This window comes from Erithacus rubecula (assembly GCF_903797595.1).
Source record: "Erithacus rubecula genome assembly, chromosome: 21".
NCBI lineage: Eukaryota > Metazoa > Chordata > Aves > Passeriformes > Muscicapidae > Erithacus > Erithacus rubecula.
The window spans coordinates 2,152,063-2,177,929 of record NC_136673.1 but is presented as its reverse complement, the minus strand read 5'-3'; the positions used below and the strand labels follow the sequence as shown (position 1 = coordinate 2,177,929).

The window sequence follows — 25,867 nt, the reverse complement described above, 5'->3', positions numbered from 1 at the left end:
AGCCCCTTGAGGAAATCAGAGGCTGCCCACAGTCACCTCTTCTGTCAACAGCTTAAACACAAACCAAGACAGGAAAACCAGAGAGAGGCATGATCTGACACCAGGTCAGCAGAAACTGCAACCAGGGCTGAGGGTCAGAGTCCCTTTTGGGGGAGAAAAGAGCTCCCAGATCATCTGTGAGCCCAGCTCAGAGTGACTCAGAGTGCTCAGCCCTGCCCTGAGCTCTGCCCCTGCCAGGAGAATATTCCTCTCTCAGCAATGCAATGTGTTCCCCAGTTGACCTACAGACCCAGAGCAACCTCTCCCCTCCCAGCCCCGACTGCTGCTGTGCCAAAAAGGGCAAAAAGAGGAGGAGAGGAGCAGGAGCTCAGAGCAAAGCCCAGAACACCCAGAGTGCTGCCTCTGGCTGGGAAACAGCCTGTTCCTAGAAAGAGCTGTGGCTGTGTCACCTGAGCCAGCTCTGCAGGGACACATCCTCTGTGATCCTGCCCTGGGGACATAGCAGCCAGCTCTACATTCAGCACCTTGTTTGTACAGCACCTGCTCCGAGGAATCCAGGAGGGCAAAACCAACAGGACACAACCTCGGGAACATCAAAGCCCAACTAAGAATTCCTCTGGTCCAGAAACACTTCCTAGGCCAGCTGAATGCCAAGCATCTGACTGCAAGCCAGGAAATGGATGTTTAATTTTAGTTTGAGAGCCCATTACAAAGTGCTGATTTCTCATTTCAGCATCTACATTATGCAGAGACCACTGCTGTGCTGGGGGCTGCAGAGATGGCTGGGAATTGCTGAGCAGCAGCTCAAGGGGTAATAATATTTCAGAAAATAAGATTAAGAAAGAAGCAGATTCCTCATTGCTCTTAATTGAATCCACAGCAACTGCATTGTTAAATATTTTCTCTTTCATCCAGGCTGCTTTCAGTCCTGACTGCCAAAACTCCCTTTACTCACATATCCAGCTTATTAATAATAAAGCATCACCCTGTCCATTAGAAGTAGTTGATGGTACAGGAAGGGGTTGAGTTTTTTCCCATTTTCTGGCAAACAAACCTGCTCAGTTGAGACACAACCCAAGGGTGTTAGTTTGCAAGATCTCCTCCAGGAAAGCCAGGTTAATGGATTTAAAAATCTCAAAAATGCTCAACAAAGCATTTAAAAATCTCAAAAAGCTCGACAAAGATCATTCCAGACCCACAAAGAGTAACCTGGGTGGGAAAACACATTTTGGAAAAAGAGTTTGTGCTCATGAGCAGTCAGAGCCTCACAAGAGACATTATCAGAGCTGCTGCTCTAAGCAGGGGCTGTGCTCATACAATTAAAGTGTTAACTCCAGGGACTGAAAAGCCATTAATGCTCATTATTATCCCTCCAGGAACTCCTGGACACACTTGGCAAGCAGCTCTAGGAAAATCACCTTTCCCTGCACGGCCCCTCTGTGTTTCTGTGCCTTTGCAGAGCAAGCCTGACCTGCCTTTATTTAATAACACCAAGGAAAAACAAGATCCCAGGTAATTTATTACTGCCACAAACACCTCCTGTATTTCAGGACCCCAACAAATGTCACAGCATGACATTATCAGCTCAATAAACTTCAGAGGGCCACTAATACTCATATAAATGCACAGAGCTGCCTGGCTCAGCCTCTTGCTGAAGTGTTTTTCACGAATTGCTCATGCACCAGCTCTGCCCCAGAGTCGCCAGGGGATGCCCAGCATTGTCACCAGGCACTCTGCAAAATTGCTTTTCAAAAGCTGCCAGTGTTTGCAGGTTGCCAAGCCTGAGGCAGAGCCCTGTAAAAATCACCCCCCATCCCACTGAGGATCCTGCAGCCAAGGTACAAAAAAACACCAGCTGAAACATTGCAGCAGAGCTGCCTGGAAATGTCCATGTCTCTGAGGAAATCTAAGGATTTGATTTTTTTTTCTCTATTTACTAGTCATTCTCTATCCCAACGGGAAGTTAAAATCACAGAAAAAGGAGCTTCTGCTTCCTCACCAGAATGTTTTTTCCTCTGACATTTGCCTCAATGAAAATAACAAATTTGCCAAAAAAAGAAAAGAAAATAAAAACCCTTGGTGCTTCATCCTCTTTCCCTGTATAGAACTTGGCCCTGCCATGTGTGTGCAGTGCCAGAGCTGCTCCCACACAGGGACACGGTGCAGGGACACTCCAGAGCCCCCTGACCTGCTCCCCTAACACCACATCCTGCTCTAGAGGGCCCCAAGGAACTTTTTACTAATAAAACAGGTCCTCCTGCCAGGATTTTTGGCTGTCCATCAGTTAGGGAGCTGAACCCAAAGAGCTCCAGTTCCTTTTACAGTCAAACACACAACAGCAATACATTGATTAACTCAGACTGTAGATATCAGCAGTGACTGGAACCCTCCCTGAGCAGCAAGGATGCAGATATTTATTAATAAAAGTGCTCAGGAAATACTTTTATCTATTGACCCTGAGTCAATTAAAAAAACTTCTCTCCATTTTCTTTCCATTAGCTGGAAAGGAAGGTCCTCCCTGGCCCTGGCATGGAGCAGGAGCTCAGTCCTGCTGGGAGAGCCAGCAAGGCTCTGTCTAAAAGGAAATTTAAAACACACAGAGGATCAAATCTTTCCTGAGGGGCTGCAGAGAGCTGGGGTGGAGGATGAGTCCTACCTGCCACTCCCAGAGAGGGGAATCCAGGTGAGCTGGGGCTGGTCCAGGTGGGGCTGGAGCAGCTCAGGGTGCACTTTGCAATTCAAAGCACTCACAAACATGTCCTGATTCCTATTTTGCTATAGTCAATTATTTAAAAAAAAAAAACAACTTCTAAGTATTTGCGATGCCCTCAATATACATTAATAAGTTTTAAATTTCTATTTTAAAAAAGCTTGCAGATTTATGTCTCACAGATTTATTATCAGTATTTTAGCTTCCCCTTCAAACCAAATTGTAATATATTTCTAGTTTATATTTCTCAAATGATCAATGAAATTCTTCATAAACACAAATCAGGACTGCTTCTAGAACCATCATTTCAATTGTAAAATTTAATTCAAGCCAAAATTTCCTTTATATATATAAGGAAGATGGGTCCTGCTTCCCCACTCCCTGCTTGGAGAGCCCCTCAGCAGCTGAGTGCCCAGCATAATGGGAGGATTTCCCAGGATTTTGGAGGTGAATCCATCAGGTAATGGGCTGTGAGCAGCAGGGCAGCACAAAAAGCATCTCAGGGACTCTCCCAGCTGTGTTCACTGCCCATTGCTGCCACTCCAAGGGGCACCAGCCCAAACCACCTCCCTGGGCTCAGCACAAGAGCCTGTCCTGTCCCCTGCAGGCCAGGAGGCACCAGGGGGATGTAGAGCAGGACAGAGAGGAGGGGAAAAGCCCCAGAGTCAGTGATTTCACAGGAAAAGGTTGTGGCCTCTTTGAGTTCTCCTGCTAAGAAACAAACCAATGACCAAAGCAATGATTTCAATGGAATTCCTCAATGCACTGCACGGACTGCACCAAGAATCAGAGAACACTCAAGAGCTGGGAGACTATTCCCAAGCCATGGGAAGTTTTTCCCAAGCTTTTTCCCAATTCCCAAGCTTTGAGCAGCTGGAGAGGGGAAGGGCAGAGGGAATAACACACAGCAGGGCTGGGGCAGCAGCAGCAGCTTTCAGAAACACCCTCCCAGCAGGTAACAGGCACCAGTAAACCCACCCTGAGGTCTTGCCTCACCTTTCTGCTCCCTCCTCACTCTGCCTGGGCAGGGTTAATGCCTGTGCACCACAGGCTCTGACGAGTTCCCTGAGAAGCCATCAGATGGATCTGCACCACTTTGAGCTCTCTAGGACTCCTTTCTGACATTTGTCTCTAAAAAGCAACACCATTCGTATGAAAAGTTGATTAATTCCACTTGTTATAATTAGGCTCACAAATAAAAGCAGCCATTCCCCCCTGCCAGCTCGGGGGATAATGGTCCTTACCCTTCTCACAAAAGCATTTTGGTTCCAGGGGTGAGAAGCTCAGTACCCAGCACTAAGTGTTGTTATTAAACTGTCATTAAAAGCATTTCAGGAAAAGTTCAGCAACTGCAGGGATTTCTGTCATCACAGCATCTGGCTGGGACAGCAGTTGGGCTGAGTGTTCCTGCCAAAATCACACTGGTACCAAATTCCCTCTCTCCATTCCATGTCTCAGCCACAGCCACCCTTGGAGGGGACTCACCCCCAAGGATCTCTGTGGGATCAGCTCCCACCAGGGTGGGCCTGGGGGCTGCTCCATCCCCACTGCACTTCTGGGGGCTCCTTGGCATCCTGGCAATCCAAACAAACCCACCAGGAGGGAGCCTGGAGCAGGGGAACACCAATATTCACTGACACCATCACACATCCGCAGAAACCTTCGGCCAAGTGAGGCCACAGCAGACACCAGGAAGATTTGCATGACACAGGCAGAAATTCAGAAACTCACTGCCTGTGTTTTATTCCCTCACTTTCCCGATTTAGCCCTGGCAGCTGAAGCAGCAGCACAACCAGGCAGCAGCTCCTGCATCACCCAGCAGAGTTTGGGAGCCTTCCCCAGCAAACTGGAGCAGTGGAGTTTCATGTTCTCATATACTTTGGGAAGCACAGAGAAAAGCAGACTTAACAACTGCAAGAGAGCTGGAAACAGAAGGATGCTTTTGAAGAGCTGGGATGATGGAGAGAGATGGAAAAATTATGTAAAGTAAGAAAACACATCCAGAGCTTGAAGGCAGGCTGTGAGCCTGGAGGGGTACGGACTGATAGCAGAAGAGGTTTGGATTTCTCTCCTGTTCCCAGTGTCCTCTGCACTAACATTTCAAATGTTAACAACTCCCAAATGTTAGGGCTTAGAAGAGAGGACCCAGGACTCCAAAACTGCCCAGTAAGAGGAGCAGTGCCCTGAAATCTCCCTCCCACCCAGAGCCACCAGGCTGCTCCTGCTGCACCAGCCGTGCCCTGCTCGCTGCAGAGGGATGGAGGGGACCCCCTAACAAAACCCCTCTTTTTTTGGCCGGGGGAGAGCAGGGAGGGCAGGTCCCCTTCCTCAGGTGACTCCGCAGGTGCCGGGGGCTGGAGCAGCCCTTATGTAACCGCGGCTCTGGCGCTGAATCCCAGAACTGTCAGCGCAGCCTTTGCAAAGCCATTTTCGCCTCTCTAAGTGTGGCTCATCAGCGACCAGCGTGAAAACTGCGAGCCCGGGGCGGCAGCTCGGGGCTGCTGAGCAGGGAGAAGGAGAAATGGAGCACGGCCGAGCAGCTGCTGAACAAATCTCCCCACGAAGCCACTCCCGGGTGCATTTGGCAGGTTCACAAGCAGAGCAATGAGACCCTGAGGCTTTTCAGTGAATCCCAATCCCTCCCTGCTCCTCGACAAAGCCGAGGTTAAAATGGCTGGAGGAGAAAGCCAAGGTAAGTGTGTACCTATCGCAGCTGCTCAAGCCAGGGAGGAGATTAAAAGCCCTCGGGTAAAATCTAAATATATATCTGCAAGGGAAGCATGAAAAGTCTCCGGGCCGAGCACAGTAACGAGGCACGGCCAAGTCACTTTTCCAGGTGAGTACATAACGGGGTCACTCTCTGCTTCCCAAAATTTAATGAGAGCAGCGCTGGGTCCTCAGCCAGGCGGAGCCGGGGCCGGGCAGCGCTCCCGAGCGTGAGTCAGCCCCGAGCGGAGCGGGAGGGACAGGGGATGCGCAGGGGGTGGCTGGGCAGCATCCAAAAACACACAGGAGGGGCTGAGGATCCAAAATCAGCCGGGAGGGGCTGAGGAGGTGGCAGAGGAGCACCCAAACCCTGCCAGGAGTAGAGGAGGTGACAGGGCAGCATCTAAACCCTGCCGGGAGGAGCTGGAGGTGGCAGTGCAGCACCCAAAATCAGCCAGGAGGAGCTGAGGATATGGCAGGACAGCACCCAAACCCTGCCAGGAGGGGATAAAGAGGTGACAGGGCAGCACCCAAACCCTGCCAGGAGGGGATAAAGAGGTGACAGGGCAGCACCCAAACACAGCCAGGAGGGGCTGGGTCTGGCAGAGGAGCACCCAAACCCTGCCAGGAGGGGCTGGGGATGGGAGGGCATCACCCAAACCCATCTGGGAGAAGCAGAGGATGTGGCAGGGCAGCACCCAGACCCAGCGGGAGGAGCAGGGAGGGGATGCTCGGGCTCCCCCAGCCCCAAAGCGACGCCCTCCCCTGCCAGCAGCTGCTGTTTGCAGCCTCCCACTGCACTGATCTTTGCACCGTCAATGTTTATGGCTCTCAGCATTCGTGCAGCGCTTTGCCGAGTCTGAAAACACCTTGGAAATGCCCCTGGGTACCGCTGGCGGTGCCCGCAGGAGGAGGGGACAGGAGGAGCTGTAAATCCCCCTCGTGTGGCAGAATTAAGGTGATTCCTTAATGACCCTCCAGCCTCCTCCATGGCCTGAGCCCCGCGGGTCCTTTCCAGGCCGGGATCTCCCCCTTGGAGCTGAGCCAGCACTGGAGGAAGGACAGGGATGCTCGGGGCATCCTCAGTGACCAAGGGCAGCCCAGGCAGCCCCTGTCCCACCCTGCTCCCCGGTATTCACTCCAACTCCCCTACATCCAGGGGATGGGAAAAGGCAGCAAGAGCTGCACAGGAGCCTCGTGCTCCCTTCTGGAATTTGGTTTCGTGCCCGGCAGCAAAGTGCCGGGGGAGCCGGGATGGAGAGGCACCGGCAGCTCCCTCGCTGCTGCAAACACCTCCGAGCCTGGCTCAGCTCAGAAGCAATTTCACAGCGACTTTCAAAATGCCAGAGTGATTCCCACTCTGCAGTTTTAAAGGGTTCCAAGCTTTTTTTTTTTTTTTTTTTTCCCCCTGATGTTCTTGCAGCAGCTTTACTTTTAAACTATTGAAGTTGTAATCTGATGCAGAGCAGTATCTGCTTATTAAATGGTGCTAAGGGTTTCTGCTGGAAAATGTGGAGAATTTTAGCATCTAAAAACTTCCATAAAACTTGTAAAAAAAAGTCCAAGAGAAATGATTGACGTTCAAAGAAGAAATTCTGGCTTTGGGGCTCTCCATCAGCACTTATTTGTCAATGGTAATAACAATTTCTTCCCTCCCCAGGGTCGCTGGATGATGCCAGGTACCAATTCTCAAACATTTTTTCATTTCTCTCAGCATTCTTTTTGTAATACATTATATAAGACAGAGAAAATGGCAAGTCCCCATAAAGAGGAATTCACAGCATGCTGCAGAAATGAGGCATGAACTCCATGGAGTCTGTGACAGCCTCATCAGGCTGTGTGGGCAGGACTAGAACAGGGGGTTGTGCCAGACCATTGATCTCCAAGAACGTTTCTTATTTTAACTTCAATGAGGAAAAATTTGCTTACCCATCAACATCCCTGCTGTAGCTGTGAGTTCTGCTGGGAGGGTTGTGCTGCTCTGCAGCCAGGTGATGTGCTCAGTCAGACTCACCTGCAGCCAGGTGAGGTGCTCAGAGTCAGACTCACCTGCAGCCAGGTGATTGCAATGCCCAAGTCACACAGATGATTTTTTTGTCATGGATGTGACAAAAATGTTCTCTGTTTCCACATCCAGCCAAAAGCAGGGGTCAGCCCTGAGGCATTAAAAGGAAAAGGCAAGGATGTGTAAAACTGTGTCCCTGAGGAAAGAGGCTGCAGGAAGTTTTGCACAAAATCCCTGGAATTCACCCCAGAGGAGCCTCACACGTGTCAGAGCTGCTGCTCAGCCAAAGGTGAACTAAAGCCACAAAAGTATTTAAAATTATTATGCCCCATTGCCCTTATCTGCTCACCAGCTTTTGGTTCAACTGCCATGACCAAATGTTGGAAAGGGAACATCCATCCCAGCAGCTGGTGTGACAGCAAATGCTGTTTCACAGATCTTGCTGCCTCGAACATTTACAGTAAAAAGTACAGAAAAAAAAAAAATAAGCCTTGCCCTGTTCTCATCTCTCACATAAAGGCACCAAAAAAATGGAAAAGAGAAGGCAGCAGTTTTTTTACACAGTGTCTCCTTAAAGACTGAGCTGCAAACATCATCCTTTCCATTTATATCCATCCTGGCCAGGCAAAGGCTTTTAGGACAAAAGACAGTTTAATAAACAGACATTAATAACAAGTGCCAGACCTTGCAGCTTCATCATCTGGAAAAGAGTCGATTAAACCAAGTGAGAAACTCACTGCTCACTAAAGGTGTCTAATGGAATTAAAATTGAATTATATCATGATTAATATCTTCACAGCATGTTCAGCTGTAACCCTTTCTCTCCCTAAAATCTGCCTGTGGGAAACAGAGCAAAAAAAGCTTAAGGTGGGGGAAGGACTTTAAAAGTCTGGGTGATTGTTCCAGCTCCCCAAAGTTTCTCAGGAAAAGCAGCCATGAGGTTCCAGGGTGGATCTTGGTGCTCTCCTGTGCTCACTAAGCCATGCAGGGACAGCAGCACTCTGTGTGTCTGCTGTGAATCATCCTCCCTTGAAAGGCAACAGGGATTCCACCAGCACATCCAAACACAGCTCTGGGAAAGGGCACAGACTCATCCAGCCTCTCATCTCAGCCTCTCACACTCCTCTCTGCACAGAGGAACATCCCTTCTTTCCCTCCTGCTGAAATCCCCATCCCCACTCCCCTCTGCTGGAGTCAGTGAGTCTCTGAATTCTTCAGAGAGAAATCAGAGTGCAGGTATTGAATTAAAGCCCGTGGATGGATTGAAATATATTAAGCCCCACACACATAAGGCAGAGGTGTAAGTTTAAATTTGAGGATAAGTAAATGTCTTAGTAAGTTTTAGTATGAGCTCTAGTGGTTTTAGTAAGTGAAAGGTTTGAAATGCCAGAGTAGCAGTGTGAGTTCTAGTGAAGGTTGAAAAACATACTGATGTTTTCAGAGGAGGCTCCAGGCCCATAATTTTAGAGAGTGTTTAGACATAATAGAGCTATAGCAAGAATATTGCTGACATTTTTTAGATGGAACAAGATAGATTGTATACATAGTTCTATATGTAACCTGGTGTGCTAAGAAACTGCAATTCTAACAGGTTAAGGAGAGGTGGTCTGAGTTTGTGTCTTAGCTTGTTGGAAAAATCCTGTATAAGAGTTTGTATTGGGGGGAGTTTGTGCTTCTTGCCATTTGCTTTTGTGCTTTTTTGCCAATTGCTTTTGCCAATTGCTTTTGCCATTGCTTTTCTGCTTGCTTTTGAGACTGATGTGCTTTGTAATAAATCACCTTTTAGCAACTAGTAACTGCTTTGCTTATTTAAGATAACCTGACAATGTTGGTGCCTAGAGCACTGGAGGTTTATAACCTCACACCCTCTCTCCCTCCCTGGGGTCTGAGACCCAAGCTTTGCTCCTTGTCAGAGTTTTTTGTGGTTTTTTTTTTAAACTCTCAGCGTTGGGAAGGAACAGAGCCCTCGTGCATGTGCAGTGAGATCAGCACATGTCTGCAAGCAGAGCCTGAACCCTGCAAGGATGAACATTTCAGAGGCACAGAGCACAGCATCCTGCACTAAAACCATTTACAAGTTCTTAGAGTGAAAGAAATAGTTCCCATTAGAGGCTGTAACAAGAACTGCCTAGAAATTGTTTGTCCTCTCAATTTTGTCACAATAGCTGCTGGCAACAAATCTCCCCATCAGCACTGGGCAGTTCTAAGTGCAGTTACTGTGTGGGAAGAATCCAAACAAAGTGACAATACTGAGCTTTAAAAGCATTTTGGAGGAAGATGAAAAGGAATAAAATGTTAAACGAGAGCTCTGGAAGAGGCTGAGGAGCTGTAATGGGTTTGTGTCACCATCTCACCCTCCCAGTGACCCCAGAGAGCAGCAGCTCCTGCAGCAGAGCCTCCAGCTGGTGGCAGCCCCTGAACAGCAGCTCTGAGGTGACAGCCTGAGACATCCCCACGCTGGAAAGAGACTGTCAAATCTTTTTCCACGCAGAAAAACCTCATGGTGCTGATTTACTGACCTGGAACTGATGGATCTTGAGAGACTTCAGAGCAGCAGGGATGAAAGGCTGGGGAGAGAGCACGAGCTTCCCCTTCCTTGTGTGCTGGCTCATGAGGAGCACAGTCCTGCACAGGTGTGAGCACCTCGGGACAGGAATGTCCCTGTGCCAAGGAGCTGCAGCTGCTCCAGATGAGCAGGAAAACCAATCCCAAGTGATCTGGAGTGGGAACTGAAGGGTCAGGAACTCTCAGCAGCGTGGGTGTGACTGCATCAAACTGTAATGAAGCAAATCCATCTCCAAAATCCAACTTCAAGAACAGTAACTAAACAGCTTCCTCTAATAAATATCTTCCCAGAGCCCAGCTGCAACTTCTTGCTGAGAAATATGGACACCACCTAATCCCCACTTCTGTCCTTGAGCAAACACCGTGACTGTGCATTAGAAACACCAAACTAAATTAACACACATGTGCCCATGCCAATTATTCCAATTAAACTCTCTTCTAAGAGCCAATTACCACCCATTTCATTAAATGAGAAAATTTTCAAACAGTACTCCCATATGGAGCTCTCAGCCCAGATGCAATTATGCACTTCACACGCTGATGCTGGACACTGGGCACACGAGTTTCCCTCAATCTCTGCAAAGCCAGCACAGGCAGAGTTTGTCTGAAAGGAGTTTTAGGCAGTGTTTAGCTTTGTAAAGCTGTATTTGGTACCCACCTGCAGGACCCTTTTCTGTTCAAACTGCTTTCTGCTCACCTACAGACCAGCACTGTGCATCAGTGACAAGGCCACTCTCCAGTGAGGTGGCTCTGGGGGTGACTGGGGTGTTCAGAACCGGGGGGCTCAGCCTGCTGCTGGTCCTGCTGCTCAGAGTGACGAGAGCTGGGGCAGGTTCCCACGGCTCCCTGAGGCTCCCTGCTGGAGAAATGCCACTTTTGGCAAAGCCTGGCTTGTAAACATTAAACATTTCACTGGGGAATTTGCTGCTTTCTGACAGGATAACACACTTGTCAGCAGTGTCACCCCTGCCCACAGGATGGCAAGGTCTCAAGCTGACATTTGCTAAACACCTTCACCACCTGCTCCCCAGAAATATTCCTCTCTCCTAGACAGAGGAGACCTTTTCCCTGACAGCCTCTGCCACAAAACCACCGTGGGTTTTATGTTCTCCAGCTGCTCCCTGACACCCCAGCAGTGACTGCTGCAGTCACAGGACACTGACACTGCTCACACAGGGCTGCAGCAGCACATTTGGAAAATCCAGCTCCCAACTAAATCCAAACTCCAGGAAAGTGATGGCTTTGCTAATAGTCACATCGGGAATGAGCCAGGCACAGCGGCTCGATGGCTCTGCCTGGAAAGGGAGATATCCCTGCTGGAGGAGCTGCGGGGGCTGCGGGAGGGGCTGATCCAAACTCCTCCCGCAGCGCCCGCGGGGCGGAACCGCCGGACCGACAGTGCGGGGTGGGAGCGGGGAACGGGGGAAAGGGGAAAGGGAAAATGGGAATGGGAAAATAGGGAAAGGGGAAAGGGAAAATGGGGAAATGGGAGAATGGGAATGGGATAATGGGAATGGGGAAATGGGAAAATGGGAATGGGAATGGGAATGGGAAAATGGGAATGGGAATGGGAAAATGGGAATGGGAATGGGGAAATGGGAATGGGGAAATGGGAATGGGATAATGGGAGAATGGGAATGGGGAAATGGAAAAATGGGAATGGGATAATGGGAATGGGATAATGGGGAAATGGGAATGGGAAAATGGGAATGGGAAAATGGGAGAATGGGAATGGGATAATGGGATAATGGGATAATGGGATAATGGGAATGGGGAAATGGGAAAACGGGAAAATAGGAAAACAGGAAAATGGGAAAATGGGAATGGGGAAATGGGAATGGGAAAATGGGAATGGGGAAAATGGGAAAATGGGAAAATGGGAATACAGGAAAATGAGAAAATAGGAAAACAGGAAAATAGGAGTATGGGAATATGGGAAAACAGGAATACAGGAATACAGGGAAATGGGAAAACAGGAAAATGGGAAAACGGGAATACAGGAAAATGGGAATACAGGAAAATAGGAAAACAGGAATGGGAAATGGCAAATTGGAAAACGGGAATACAGGAAAACGGGGAAACGGGAATACAGGAAAATGGGAAAACAGGAAAATGGGAATGGGAAAATGGAAAAACAGGAATGGGAAAATGGGAAAATTGGAAAATACAGGGGGATCACTGCCCAAAGAAATCCACACCCAAACCCGACACTCCCCTGCAGGTCCCAGCCACAGGTCAGTCACTGAGGGTGACTCTGGGGTTGGTCTCACCTTAAAGTGGAGTTTTTTCAGAATCCTGCTGTTGAAGCAGAGGCTGGCAGGGCACACCCGTGTCCATCCTCAGCACTGCAGGACAGGGACAAAGCCCATCCTGGAGGCAGGAATTCATCACAGCCTCTGCAAACCAGGACCAGCTTTGGGGGAACCTGGGGGATCCCTCAAACGGGGAGAGGAGCAAGCAGCACACGAGGAAGGGAAGATTCAACCTGCAGATCCAAGAGTTTGGGACATGCAGAGGAGGATGGCATCCTCCCCAGGACCCTGGCTGGGTGGGGGAATCCCAGTTTCTAGCTTCCAACCTCAGCAGAGTGGGTCCTGCCTGGACAGGAGATGGGGCCAGACCCACTCCTCTCTCCCCTACACCCCACAGCAGCTCAGACACAAACACCCACAGTTATGTAAAGCCAACACCAAAAGCACAAAGACAGGTAACACCAAAGGGTCCTGGAGTGAGTAAGAAAATGCCAGTTTTTGGCATTTGTGGAGGTTTGTGGGTTTGTCGAGGATTTGGACAGGAGTGATGTGAGCTCTGGCCTCCAGAGGGCCCCTGCACAGAGAAGCAAAAATCATCTTTAACAAAGGAATTGGAGACATCAGCAATGTGAAATCCTGCTCAGCAAGGTGATGGCAGCAGGGCAGAGATAGAGGGACCCAGGCAGAGCTGTCACAGCAGGGAGGGAGCAGCTTGTGAGAGGGACAGCCCAGCCAGAGGGAGCACCTGTGCTTCATGCCATACCCAGAGCCCTGCCCAGGGACACAAACCCCTCTCTGGTGGCAGAAAGCTCCTGAGGGAAGAATCCTAACCCTGCTGCTCACCCTGCAGCAGCCCCAGTGCCACACACAAGGGCACAGTGACACAGGGCAACCAGAGCCCAGCTCCACTGAGCAAAACCAGCACATTTCTGCACCAACACAGGCAGGTACCAACCCAACCCTTGCTAATTCTTAGCCCACATCAGGCAAGATTTTAGTTCAGCTAAAGGGAAGATGTGATTGATGCTCCCAGCTTTACTGAAGGACATCCAGCAGTGTGTGCCCAGCACAATCCCATCACTCACCTCCCCCAGTTAATTCTTGGCTGTTTCACTCTGCTTTACCCTGCTGACCTCAGTAGTGTGTGCTGCTCTCCTTGCCCACAATCCATCCATCCTTCCTTCCTTCCTTCCCTCTGGCTCTGAACCCTGGCAGCCTGTGGCTGTGGCCACTTGTACATCATGTTTCACATCCCTGCACTCCCACACAACTGCTGCAGGGAGGCAAAACAACCAGGCCATGGGATGGGGACAGCACAAGCAGGATGCAGCCTCTCCACGATTTTTAGATACTTATTATTATCAGCCACTTATCTCTCATTAAATACTTATTGTCGGTAAATATTTAGAATAGAGACTCTGATAAGGTAGAGGCCTTGTTGAGCCTCTAAAGGGGGGAAATTGATGCCTTAATTTAAGTTTTTCTGTTCTGCTTGGGTGGTGAAGACAGAACAGTTCTATTCCAGCTGTGGACTCAAGTACAATCTCTTCAAACTTCAAGCATAAACAAGGTGAAAAGAGGAGGCAAGCAAGGAGGATGAAACTTCATGGTTTGAGGCTGTTAACTGGACAGTTGACTCCTGCATGAAAATGGACTAAAACCCATAAAAATGTGAGATCTTGTGACCAAACCCTCCTTTGTTTCCATCCTGGAGCCATCCAGGCAGGGCCACGACTGTGGCACTGGCACTGCCAGGGTGTGGCTTTGAAAGCTCCTCATTAAATAATATTTTATTCCTCCTAACTCTGTCCAGCCTCTGTTCCAGCTCCTCTGGGCATCAGCACGAGGGATCCTGCTCCGTGGGGGGAAAACATCTGAGGGAAAGCAGGGGAAACACCAGGGACAGGTACCCTGGCATGAAGGATATACATCTGGCTGCAGAAACTTCCATCCCAAGGCTGAGGGCTGGCACTGACCACGAGGGATGGCCTTGGACATTCCCAGCCCCTGGGGCTGTGCCCACCCACAGACTTTGCTCCCCATCTTCCTCTCACAAAACACCACATCCATGTCCTGTTTGGCTGTCAGCAAACAGCTCCTGGAGGAACAGGAGCAGATGGTCTGTCTGGAGGAAGAAGCAAAACCAAGCAATTGTGGCCCCTGTGCAAGTCCAAAGAGGCAAAGCCAACTCCAAGCTCCTGGAGTTCCTCCAAAAACCAGGGATGGCCCTTGCAGAGCTCTTCTGCCCCTGCACCACATGGCTGAAGGAGCTTTGGAACAGAAAATAACTCTCAAAAATGCTTGCAAGCATTGCTTCACCCACTCCTCCAGGCTTCCTGTTTTAAAGGACAAGTTTCCTGATTTTGAGAAGTTTGGAAAACATTGAACATTGGGAAATAGTCCTCTCATCTGCTGGTAAGGTGCTGACACCCATGGCATTTCTGTCTCACCACATTTCAACTCTATCACCACAAACTTCTTCATTATCAATTATTTATTACCCAGAATAATTAAAGGGAAAAATGCTGGACCTGCCAGGGGATTTGCAACCCTGAAAAACCTCCTTCCAGCCCTCTGGCTATGCAGGGTAGATCTTCAAGACATCACCAATGAGGTTGTGGGGACAGAACAGAGAGCAGAGTCTGCCACCTCCCCACAGACTGTCACCACAGGGACCTGCTGGACTTTGATCATCTCCCTGCAGTAAAACAAGCAGCCATAAATTTGCTAAAATGGCAACAAAAAGCTTCACAGCGAGAGGAAATGAGGTCATGGAGTTGATGAAATTCAATGCTATTAATTTATACAAAGTGTGATGTAGCAATGGAATCTAAACTCTGAACTCTCTGAAAGATAATTTTTTTTTTTTAATTGCAGCAATGCAGCAAATTAATGGACTGATAACAGCAGAAATCTCCAGATTTGGGGGGTGGGAGGCTGCACTGCCAACCCTTGGTGGGCAACCTGAGAGCAGCTGGCAAGAGCCTTGCCCAGAGCCTGTGTGACCCACCTGAGCTGCCAGCCAGCAGCAAGAGGAGCTGTTTTATCTGCAAATGAACACCTTCCTGCCTGCTAGGGATCCAGACAAGTGCCAGTGGAGCAGAGGCAAATGCAGCATGGCAGGGAAATCTGTGCTCGCTGCAGGGCTTCACTGGCAGCCTGCTCACCTCCCTCTGAACAGGCAGAGCTGGAATAACACACAGCCAAGGGTTGGTGCTGTCTGTTGGTGGGGCTTCTCAGAGCCAGAGATGTTTGGATTCAAATTCCAGCCTTTTATTCCTGCCCAACCCCTCTGCTGCACAGAGTACAGTAAAATGAGTGAGATGGCTCACAGGAGCATTCCTAAGCAAAATATTCAGGGGATGTTTTCTGCTGGGGGTGTCTTTTCCCACCCAGGGGTCTGAGGGGGAGCAGCTCACACCTGAGCAGGGCTGGCTACAGAGGGAGTGGGACCTGTGTGTCCCCAGGGCTGAGGGTGGGAATGTCTGAGCTCCAACACTCCCTGCACAGTCAGGCACTGAACAGGTTGTGCAGAGGAAAAGCAACGAGCACCACCTTCAGAACAGCAATAAATTATTTCCCTTGGGAACAAAGATGCAACTGTGATGAGAGAAAGTGGTGGGAAAACAAAGCAGTAAAATTTAATGCATTCTCTGCAATTACAGCTACAGCTGCCAAGCTGTTTCTCGTGCTGTCACTACAGCAGGGTGACAGCTTTGGTCTCAGCCCGACCTTGCAGCCTCACCTGAGGCAGCACAACACTCTGGGGATTCCTGCAGGCTGACAAACAGCACCTCAGCAGCCTGTGGACACACACTCACACTTTGAAACATCCCTGTGCTAAAGAAACCCGGGGAGATCTGTGCCAAGGTTTGACAGCCAAAGCCAGGCTCCCTGGAATTGAATTGCTCCCTGGAATTGCTCCCTAAAATTGCTCCCTGCCCTTTCCCAGCAGATGCAAGTGGCACCAAGGAGCTCCTGGCACCAGGGCCACGACAGGAGCAGCCAGCAAAGCCCCACCAGGCTCCAGTCCCACACCAAGAGCACACGGAAAGAGCTTTGCCCCAATTAACCACAGCAGGAGCCAAGACTCCAGCATTTCTCACACCCCTCTGCCAGGAAATTCCTGTTAGGATTTCAGTGTGCCCTGTACAATTGTTGAGGGCAGTAAATCAATTCATTTTGCCCATGTGTTTAATTTTCCATGAGTAATGTCCATGTGCCCACCTCACCTGCAGCCCCCTGCTCGTGCTCTCCCCTTCACTCAGGTGCCTTCAACACCTTGAAACACTCTTTTCTCTTTCAAGCCAATTCCTCCAATAAATAGAAAAGAAACCAAAGGGAAAGTAAATAAGAGGGAAAAGAAAACCAGCCCGGGGAGGGATGGAGACTGAGCCCACAGTGTTAAATTGCACTAAATAACTGAAAATCAATGTTGTTCTTCCTTTCCCTCAGGGCACAGCTGTACATGGCAGCACTCCAGGGACACCTCTGCTCATTCCACCAGCCTGCTACGTGCACTTAATTTTATTGCAAGCAAGGGCCCACTGCTGACAGTGGAAACAATAGCCCTGGAAGAAAAGCAATTTTTAAAAATAAAATAATAGTTTTAATTACAAGAGAATCACCATTTCTTCTTTGTTCTATTACTTTCATAACTTCCCCAATGCCCCTGCTAATGTCCAGGGGTACCTGCCCTTAGATGAGGACACAAGAGCACACCAATAGCTGCAAGGAAACATCAATTAAAACAAATCCACTGCACTGCAATTAAGGCACAGCATTGGGAATCATCCCTGCAGCCTTTCAGAACAACTGGAGAAGCAAACCTCAATTAAGAATGCTATCATTAAAAAAAAAAAAAATCTGCAAACACAAGAAAACCCAAATCAATTTTATAACTCTGCCTCTGGCTTCCAATGCTCTTCATCCCAGTGTATCCACCTGGAGCTGGGTGAGGGATCCACTGACAGCATTTGCTGGTTTTGCCTCTGTTGAGGGTGAGGAGCTGCTGGACAGGAGGTGCCCACAGCACACAGGGCTGTGGAGTTTGGGTTTCATGGTTCCTCCTCTGTCTCAGGGGGCAAAAGGGGCTGGCAGCAGATTTAGGAACACCCACACGCTGCCCTAGGAGATTTCCCCACCCTGCTCTGAGCTCTCCAGACTCACACTGCACCTTCCCCAGAGCCCTGGGCATGCCTGGAGGGCTGGGATGCTCACCCCATGAATGCAGGAGCCTCCCTGAGCAGCACAGGCTGTGCACCCTGCTGGGCTGGCAGAGCCAAACTCTGCTGGTGCTGCCTCAACACTCCCTGACCAAGCCCTGCCTCAGGAAACTGCCTCAGCCAATTTATAACTGCCCTGGCTCTGCTTTGCCAGGTGGCAGAAGTGGAGGAGAAGCAATTAATTTATGCCACAAACTCCTGAGCTCCTGTTTGGGAACCCAGCACCTCCACCAGTGCCTTGGTTTGTTGAGGCATCATCCCTGAGCTGGCCCTGGAGAGATTCTGCACCCAGGGCTGGTGGAAATGGGTCTAAACACCATTATTGAGGGAATGGATATTAGCAATAATATCCATCCTGCTTTACAAGCAGGGATCAGACTGCTGGGGGATGAAGAGCCTTCCCCAGGGGAATTTCATGGCACACAGAGCTGAATTTCCTAATTCCAGGTACAAACCTTCACTGGCACAGATGCTACAGCCTGAGCAGGCTTTGAACTGACTTAAAATATTGGCCATTACCTCACCAGCACAGAAATAAATGTCTCTAACTTCTGGATACAAATTGGAATCTTCAAATTGGCATCTGCATCTTCTGAATAAAATGAGGAAAATTGCCCATTAAATCAAATAGCAATGAAGTGAGGATGCAGCCACAGACAGATCCAAGGAACCTGCCTCAGGAGCACAAAACAACCCAGCTCCATTAATGTAATGATGCATTTTGATGAGGAAGTCACTTGGGGCATGTTAGCATGAAAACTGCAGGGATAAGATCCTCCAAGGCTGATATTGCAGCACTTCACTGTGCTCATGCCAAGCATAATCTGACCTAATATTTAGAGCCACCACTTAGTGGCAAATTAAAGAGACAAAGACCAGATGTCAGGTCACAGACAAAGAAGTTGTAAGACTCTAAAAAAACTGAAAGCAGAAACTTAAAAGAATTGGCCCTGGTTGTCAAAATCCTCTTTTCCTGGTTATGCAACATCCAAAATACCTTTGATTTGAAAAAGGACATGCTAAAATTTTATAGAGAAGTTGCTGAATTCTTCTACACAAGCAGCTTTTCCAAACATTCTCATCCATCAAAACGATTTTTTTGCTGATAATTATCCTCAGAAAAATGCACTTAATCAAAGTGACATCCATTACGTCTCGCTCCTGTAAATAGGACTGTGGCTTCTGACAATGATTTTCTGGAAAGTGTTCAGGCCATTTAAATTAGGCAACAAATAAGCTCCTAATGACACTTTTTCTGAGATACAGTTTAATTTTATTTATGGGCTTTTTTTATACTTGCCCCAACCCAGCTGTCAGCACCGTCCAAGAAAAGAGAATGCAGGAGATCAAAAACTGCCATAGTCAGGACAGCAAACATCAAAGGGATGCCACAGCTTGGGGTATGAAACAATATTTATCCACCCAGCAGATGTGCTTTCTCAGCTGCCTTTAATCAGCATTTGCAGCATCATTTCAGAACAGGAGCCCCAGCTCTGGGGGATGCTGTGCTCAGCTCTCCTCCCTTCCCCTGCACCCCCTGGCCTTGTCCCCACAGCTCTGTGGCACAGAGGGTTCCCATGCCAGCAATGTGAAGAGGAGCCCAGCCCCAGCAGGGTTTGAGCCCCCAGTTCTTCACCTTCACTTTGTTGCAGGCTCCACATCCCAAACTCAGCCTTTGCTGGAGTGTGCCAGAGGCTCTGGGTGCTTCCACGGCCACAAAGCATCCCTGAGATGAGAAATGCAGTGCTGCCATAAGCAAGCAGAACAAATCCATTTTTCTCCCAGAATGGACATTGACAGCACCTTCCAAATGGAAAAACTTCTGAACTAGGCAGGATTAATGCCAGACAACAGAGGAAACTGCAGGGTTCCCAAAGAGAACCTTCCCTCCCCAGAGGAGAAATCACCTCCCATCCCTCTCAGGCAGAGATTCCTGCCCTGAGAGCAGCTGTACCCCCTGAATGACACCTAATCCTTGTCTATAACCCTGGCAGAAATGTCAAGCCCAGAATTTAAATGCAGCTAAGCCCAAAGCCTTCCACCATCTCGAGGTAGTGAGTTCCAAAGATGAGTAAGATGATCCTAGAAGGAGCACTTGGACTTGACAACTAGATTTGCTTGTCATTAGGCTTTTCTCCCTCTGTTTCACAAATCCATTTTCCTCCCACATTCCCTTCCCAGTCAGCCGTTTCCTCTTTGCTTCCTGGCCAATTTATTGCATCCACCACAGGACATTCAAAGTGCTATTTTAATTCTCCTGTCAATCACTCCACCTGCCAAACAAAGAGCAAGCCCTGCTCACATCAACGTGCTCATCTTTCCCATCACAGAAACAAAATTAAATTAGGAGAAGCCTAATTTACCCATTGCACCTCGTATTACTGATCAGCTCTGCAGTTCCAGGGGTTTTCTGGACCCACTCTCTCCTCCTGCTGTACCACAGCTCTCTAATTATCTGCTTTTCCTAACGAGCTCCAGCATTACCTCATTCATTCCCTTACCTCAGCCCAGGGTTGGTGTCTCTTCAGCATCCTCTGTGATGAGGATGCACTAATTCATCTCTAACAGGAATTATTTTAATTCTCCAGAAGGAGCAAAATCAGGGCTCCCCTTTGGCCTCTGATCCTTTTAGTTTTTGCTGACCCCAGAAACCTCCTCCCTCCAGCAGCACCCTCATTCCAGGGTCATGTTCAAAAGCAGATATTTGAGACACCAGTGGTTTAAGCATTCCTTTCACAAATAAATGAGATATTCAGCATTATGGGTGTTTTCCTTCAGTGTGACATCTCTAAGCCCATCGAGCTCTGTTTTACCACCCATGGCTGCCTGAAGAATTTACAAGGGGGAATTTTCCTCAGCACATCTCTGTCAGGGCTGTAACAAAGCCCCTCAAAGCACAGCTCTGAGCTGCACAGCAAAGCCTAAAAGTATTTCTGCTTTTCTTTCTTTTTTTTTTTTTTCTCCACCAGCCTAAATCAGCTCCTGATTCAGTGGGTTTGGAGCAGCATAATGAACTAGTCATAATTACTCCAGCAAGCTTGATTCAGCCACAAGGTCCCACTGTTATTAATGACTTGGACTGGAATTCAGGCTTAACAGCAACATTTCCCAAAGCCCACAGCTCATCTCAGCTCCCAGCAAAGTCAAGTGGACTCCAGTGAGCAGCAAATGTGGGCTCAGAGACCTGCATTCCCAAACACAATGAAATTATCAGTATTTTCCAGATGAAGGGGAAATCAAACAACTCAAGAAAACAGCACAAAGCCAGAGAAACTGAGATACCTTGAGAAACAAGGATAATGAATTCTTGAGTAACAGGGCTAATGAATTAACAAAACCCAGAGTATCTCCACATTAAAATTAAAGAGAGATGCTGAATCAGAAAGACTCAAATCTAGAGGAAAATGAAGGTTAGGGGGTGTAACCAGAGAAATACAGAAAGAACACAATCTGCAATTGCCATCTTCCATACTTCAGATGCTTTCAAATAAAACTTGACCAAATGAGTCTTATCACAAGCATTCTGAAACCCAGACATTTCCTGCAGCAGAATTTAATGTCAACTTCTCACTTGGTGTCATAAAACTATATTAATGTTTAAGTGTCTGTTAAGGAAATCTGGGCTTTACAACCTCCAAGATCACAGACTCATTTTCGAGCCAGACCAATTTTATGCAGTGATAAAAGTTAGGAACACTTATGGAGAACATTTGTAAAACCCACATTCACAATCTCAAAGCCAAATTCACTTTTTTTTTTTTTCTTTCTGCATGACACTTGTACACATAAAAAAAAAAAAGAAATTATCTTTTAAGAGAGATGCACAAAAGCCTTGATGCAGGTGTAGCAGGCACACAGCAGCTAGTCAAGGACTAACCAGTAATTGAGAGGGTTTTTTTCCAACAAGAATTACATTTCTCTTTGTTTGCATCAGGCAATTAATTGGTGGGGAAAGATAAAAATCTGACTCCCCATTAGCACTGCAGCTCCTACATGAACAGAATTAAAAGAAAGGTGCTTGTTCCTCTTGATTTAACTGCTCTGCCCATGGAATTCTCTTGCCACTCATGGCATTCCCTCTGCTCCTCACTCAGCCTGGGGCCAATCCCAGCCAGGCAGGAGCTGCAGGCTCAGCACACAAAGGCCATTCCTCTGGTCAGCCAAGGAAGGGACGGTGGCACCACAGCCCCAGCAGCTCTCCAGGGCTACCCTGCTGCCAAGACAGATTTGAGAACAGCCTGGAGGAGCCATTCCTCCAAAATAAATGGTTGTCAGCCCAGAATTCCACACACGGTGCCACAGGGGGTTCCACCAGCCCCTCACTGTCCCACACACCGATCCCTTCTCCTGCTTTCCAACCCCTGCAGGGACTCCAGGATGCTGCAGGCTGCCCACACAGCTCAGAGCCTGCTGGCCCAGTACCCCCACACCTCCCAGCACATCCATGGCCCTGGAGCACCCAGATGTTCCCAGCGCTGCTCTCCGAGGCACCCATGGCCTCCACCTGCACATCCCAGAGGTGCCACACACCTCTGGATCCTCCAGAACATCCCAGTGGTACCACACACCTCTGGATCCCCCAGCACATCCCAGCAGTGCCACACACCTCTGGATTCCCCAACACATCCCAGAGGTGTCACACACCTCTGGATCCACCTGCACATCCCAGCAGTGCCACAAACCTCTGGATCCCCCAGCACATCCCAGAGGTGTCACACACCTCTGGATCCCCCAGCACATCCCAGAGGTGTCACACACCTCTGGATCCCCTAGCACATCCCGGTGCCCGCAGGCTCTGAACACGACCAGATCCTCCAGCACATCCCAGTGCCTGCGGGCTCCCAACATCGCCAGACCCCCAGTACATCCCAGTGCCCGCAGGCTCTGAACACCTCTGGATCCCCCAGTACATCCCAGTGCCTGCGGGCTCTGAACACCTCTGGATCCCCCAGCACATCCCAGTGCCTGCGGGCTCTGAACACCTCTGGATCCCCCAGTACATCCCAGTGCCTGCGGGCTCTGAACACCTCTGGATCCCCCAGCACATCCCAGTGCCTGCGGGCTCTGAACACCTCTGGATCCCCCAGTACATCCCAGTGCCCGCAGGCTCTGAACACCTCTGGATCCCCCAGCACATCCCAGTGCCCGCAGGCTCCGACACCGCCGTTCCCGAGCCTGCCGTGCCCGGCGCCGCCGTCAGCACCGCGGAGAGCTCCGCACCGGCTCCGCACCGGCACCGGCGGCACCGCGGAGAGCTCCGCGTCCCCCCCGCTCCGCGCGGTCCCGGGGGTGTCCCAGGTGTGTCCCCCCAGCCCAGGTGTGTGTCCCCACCCTCCGGCAGCGCCCCAGGGTGTCCGTGTGTCCTCCCCGCGCCCTCCGCGCCGCTGTCCCCGCCGTGCGCCCGAACCTGTCGTCGCTCTGGAAGGACTGGTCCCCCAGCAGCAGATCGCGGAAGCGGTAGCGGGGCGGCAGGGGCAGCACCTCGGACTCCAGCTCCGTCATCTTCAGGGAGGCGATGTCCAGAATGACCCCGCTCTTGCGGCTCCCGCCGCCGTCCCCGCCGCCGCAGCCGCCGGGCGACGAGAGCCTGCGGGAGAGAAGGGGACAGCGGCAATGGGGGGGCCGGGGGGGAGCCCAGCCCTGCCCTGCCCACCCCAGCACCTCCTCCGGGGCCGGCCCCGCGCCTCCCGCACCCCCCCCGGCCGCGATTACATTGCGGGGCAGGCGGCCGTGCCCGCCCTGCAGAGCGCTCCCCCCGGGGGCATTGGGGGGCTCGGGGCTCAGAGGAGCGGCCGGCGGGGTGGGCAGCGTCCCCCGGAGCGCCCCGAGCAGCGGCGCCGGGCACAGGACATCTGCTGCTCAGCAGGCGAGCGACGGAGAGCAAGAGGAGCCAATGGAAAAGCCCAATTGTCGGGAGGGAATAAAACTGCTAGCAAGATAATCGAGAGCTGTCAGGCGAAGCCAGATCCACCCCCTGCCTCCCCCCGCGAGGAAAAGTAGGGATGGGAGGCAGGCAAGGCGATGGCTCCACAACCGTGCAGGGAGCAGAAGCACAACCTCCTCTCTGGGCTGCCGGCACTTAAATCATCCCAACAACCCCAGGATTAAATGAGAAACCGCGAAGGCTGATGACTCAGTCGCCTGTCCAGCTGCCAAGTGTCGTGGCCAGGAGGATACATCACCCATCCCTTGGCTCCTCTCGGGGCTGGGGGGTGGCAGTGCCCGGGAGAGACACAAGGTGGTGGCTCAGAGAAAGCTGCGTGTGGCCACCAGGCACAGGGAGGAGACCAAGCCCCAGCAGCTCTCGGGAGGTTGTTTTGGAGGGTTAAATGCTCTCTCTGGTCTCTTTTCTCAAAGAACATTTATCAGCCAGAACGTGGGCACGCCCCTGCTGCCCACGCCAGCTCGAGCCACCCATCTCAGCAGACTGGGGTTAAACTGAAATTTCACAAAGCAGCCAAGCCATTCATTGCAGAGACCCCAGAGAAAACACCCCAGATCCTGATCCTGGTTCGGCTTCATCAGTGAAACTCATCATTTCACCAATTTCAGGCTCTTTGTGGGCAGAGGGGAGCACAGGGAGGGCTCGGAGGAGAAGTGATGCCTCTGAGCTGATTCTGTGTCCCTCACAGGTAACTTTGGAGTGTGAGGCAGCAAATAGCTGAAAGACTCCAGCTCCTGTCTGATGTACCTCCAAAAGTCTCATCCAAAGCCTCTCCAGCTCATTCCCAGCATCTTCCCACAGCTTTGCCTCCAGTACAGCCTGCACAAGCTGAAGACAGGCAGCAAGAGCTCCCAGCAGTGGGATCCTGAGCTGGCACTGTGCACACATCCAGGGATTTGCTGCAGGGATGGGAGCTGAGGCTCCTCTGATCATCTTCTATCTTTAACTCCCTCCCTTGTAAACCAGCTCCCAGCTGACCACACTCCAAAGTCCTGCTCAGCTTCCAGCAGAGCAATGGGCATGCAGGATTTCTGCTGAGCACAGCCCCAGCAGCCAGCCCAGCCCGTTCTCAGCCTCAGATGGTTCTCACTGATGATATTTGCCACTTAATTCTGCCCCCCCAGAGCTTCCCAGCTCCTTTTAGCTGCCATATGCACCAGGCAGCCAAGGCCCTGCACTGACTAATGCATCTGTGCAGGGCCCTGGGCACCAGGGAGGTTATTCTATGCTACTCATTGATCCAAAACTTGCTCTTTAAGATAAATCAAGCCAAACTCCTGTCAACTCAAGCACTCCCTCTGGATCAAGTGATATAACCACCAAGGTTTGCTGACCACTTCTAGCTCAGGTTGCAAAGGAGGAACTCACATTAAGCACACACAAAAGCAAGCCACAATTAAGTCTTTCCTCTTAGAGCTGAACTATGATAAATTGGGCCAAAGGCATGCTGTTTCTAGGCCATCAGGACAGCATTCTGAAACTCAAATTTCAGTGTGAAAAAATGCAACTTTTAGAATTATCCACTCTCTTATTATCACCGTGGTTTAAAGTGGGGAGCCAGGTGCCTGGCTCCAAATGGGGTGATTATAATTGGGTTTGGAGGAGCCTGTCACACCCAGTGCTCTCCAGGGACTGTGCAGTGCCTGGCTAAAGGAGCACCTGGTTTACTCTCCAGGGGAAATGGGACACACTGGCTGCCATGTGGAAAGGGCACCTTCACCCTCAGCTGCCACCCTGCCTGGCACTCCTGTGGCTCTGGACAGGCAGGGCCACCCTCACCCTGCCCCCTCTGGGAGCTGGGGATGCTCACAGCTGCTCCCAGCCATTCTCTTGGATATCAAACTCTCATTTTTTGGGGTTTGGGTGTTGGTTGTTTTTTTTTTTTTTTTTTTAATTCCACATGATTCTTTTCCAACTCAATCCATCTCTCCTGGCCTCAGATCATGTGTCAGATCATGAAACAAAGCAAATATTCACCACTGTCCTCTATCAGCATTTAGAAACTGTAGTAAAATCCAACTATATCAGTAGCTCTGGAAACAATTTCTGCTATTTGCATCTGAATTTCTTCTCCCATTGGCAGTAGCAGCTACACTTTGAATGTATTTTCTCTTATTCTTGCATACAAAATCATTCAGAATTTTAAAATTTTGGCACACTTGTTTATTCTGGATGAAGCTCCACTACAAGAAATACTGCACTGGCTTGTTTTTTAAAGTGTCTTTATCAATTGCAGTGAGTTTGAGATGCTGCACATCGATGTGTCAGACAAAAGTGCTCCTGCACTGCACACAGATCTTCTGACCCTGGCACAGAGGATTTACAACCTCTCCTCTCAAGTACAGGGATCCTGATCTATGGAAATGCCACAGCAATCTGGCTACTTCTTCAAAACTATAGTGGTATAAAATAAAAAATTCATGAACAAGATCATTTATTGCATAGTCTTCAAATACTACC

At 49.8% G+C, this 25,867-nt stretch overlaps 1 protein-coding gene across 1 annotated transcript in view; it reads right to left on the bottom strand.

Annotated features, from left to right (window-relative positions):
* KCNT1 (potassium sodium-activated channel subfamily T member 1) overlaps positions 1 to 25,867 on the bottom strand; it is a 78,257-nt gene that overhangs the window by 42,495 nt on the left and 9,895 nt on the right. Inside the window, exon 2 of the mRNA XM_079323882.1 lies at positions 22,871 to 23,050. Coding sequence (XP_079180008.1) covers positions 22,871 to 23,050 — 180 coding nt within the window. The remainder of the gene's footprint in view (positions 1 to 22,870; positions 23,051 to 25,867) is intronic.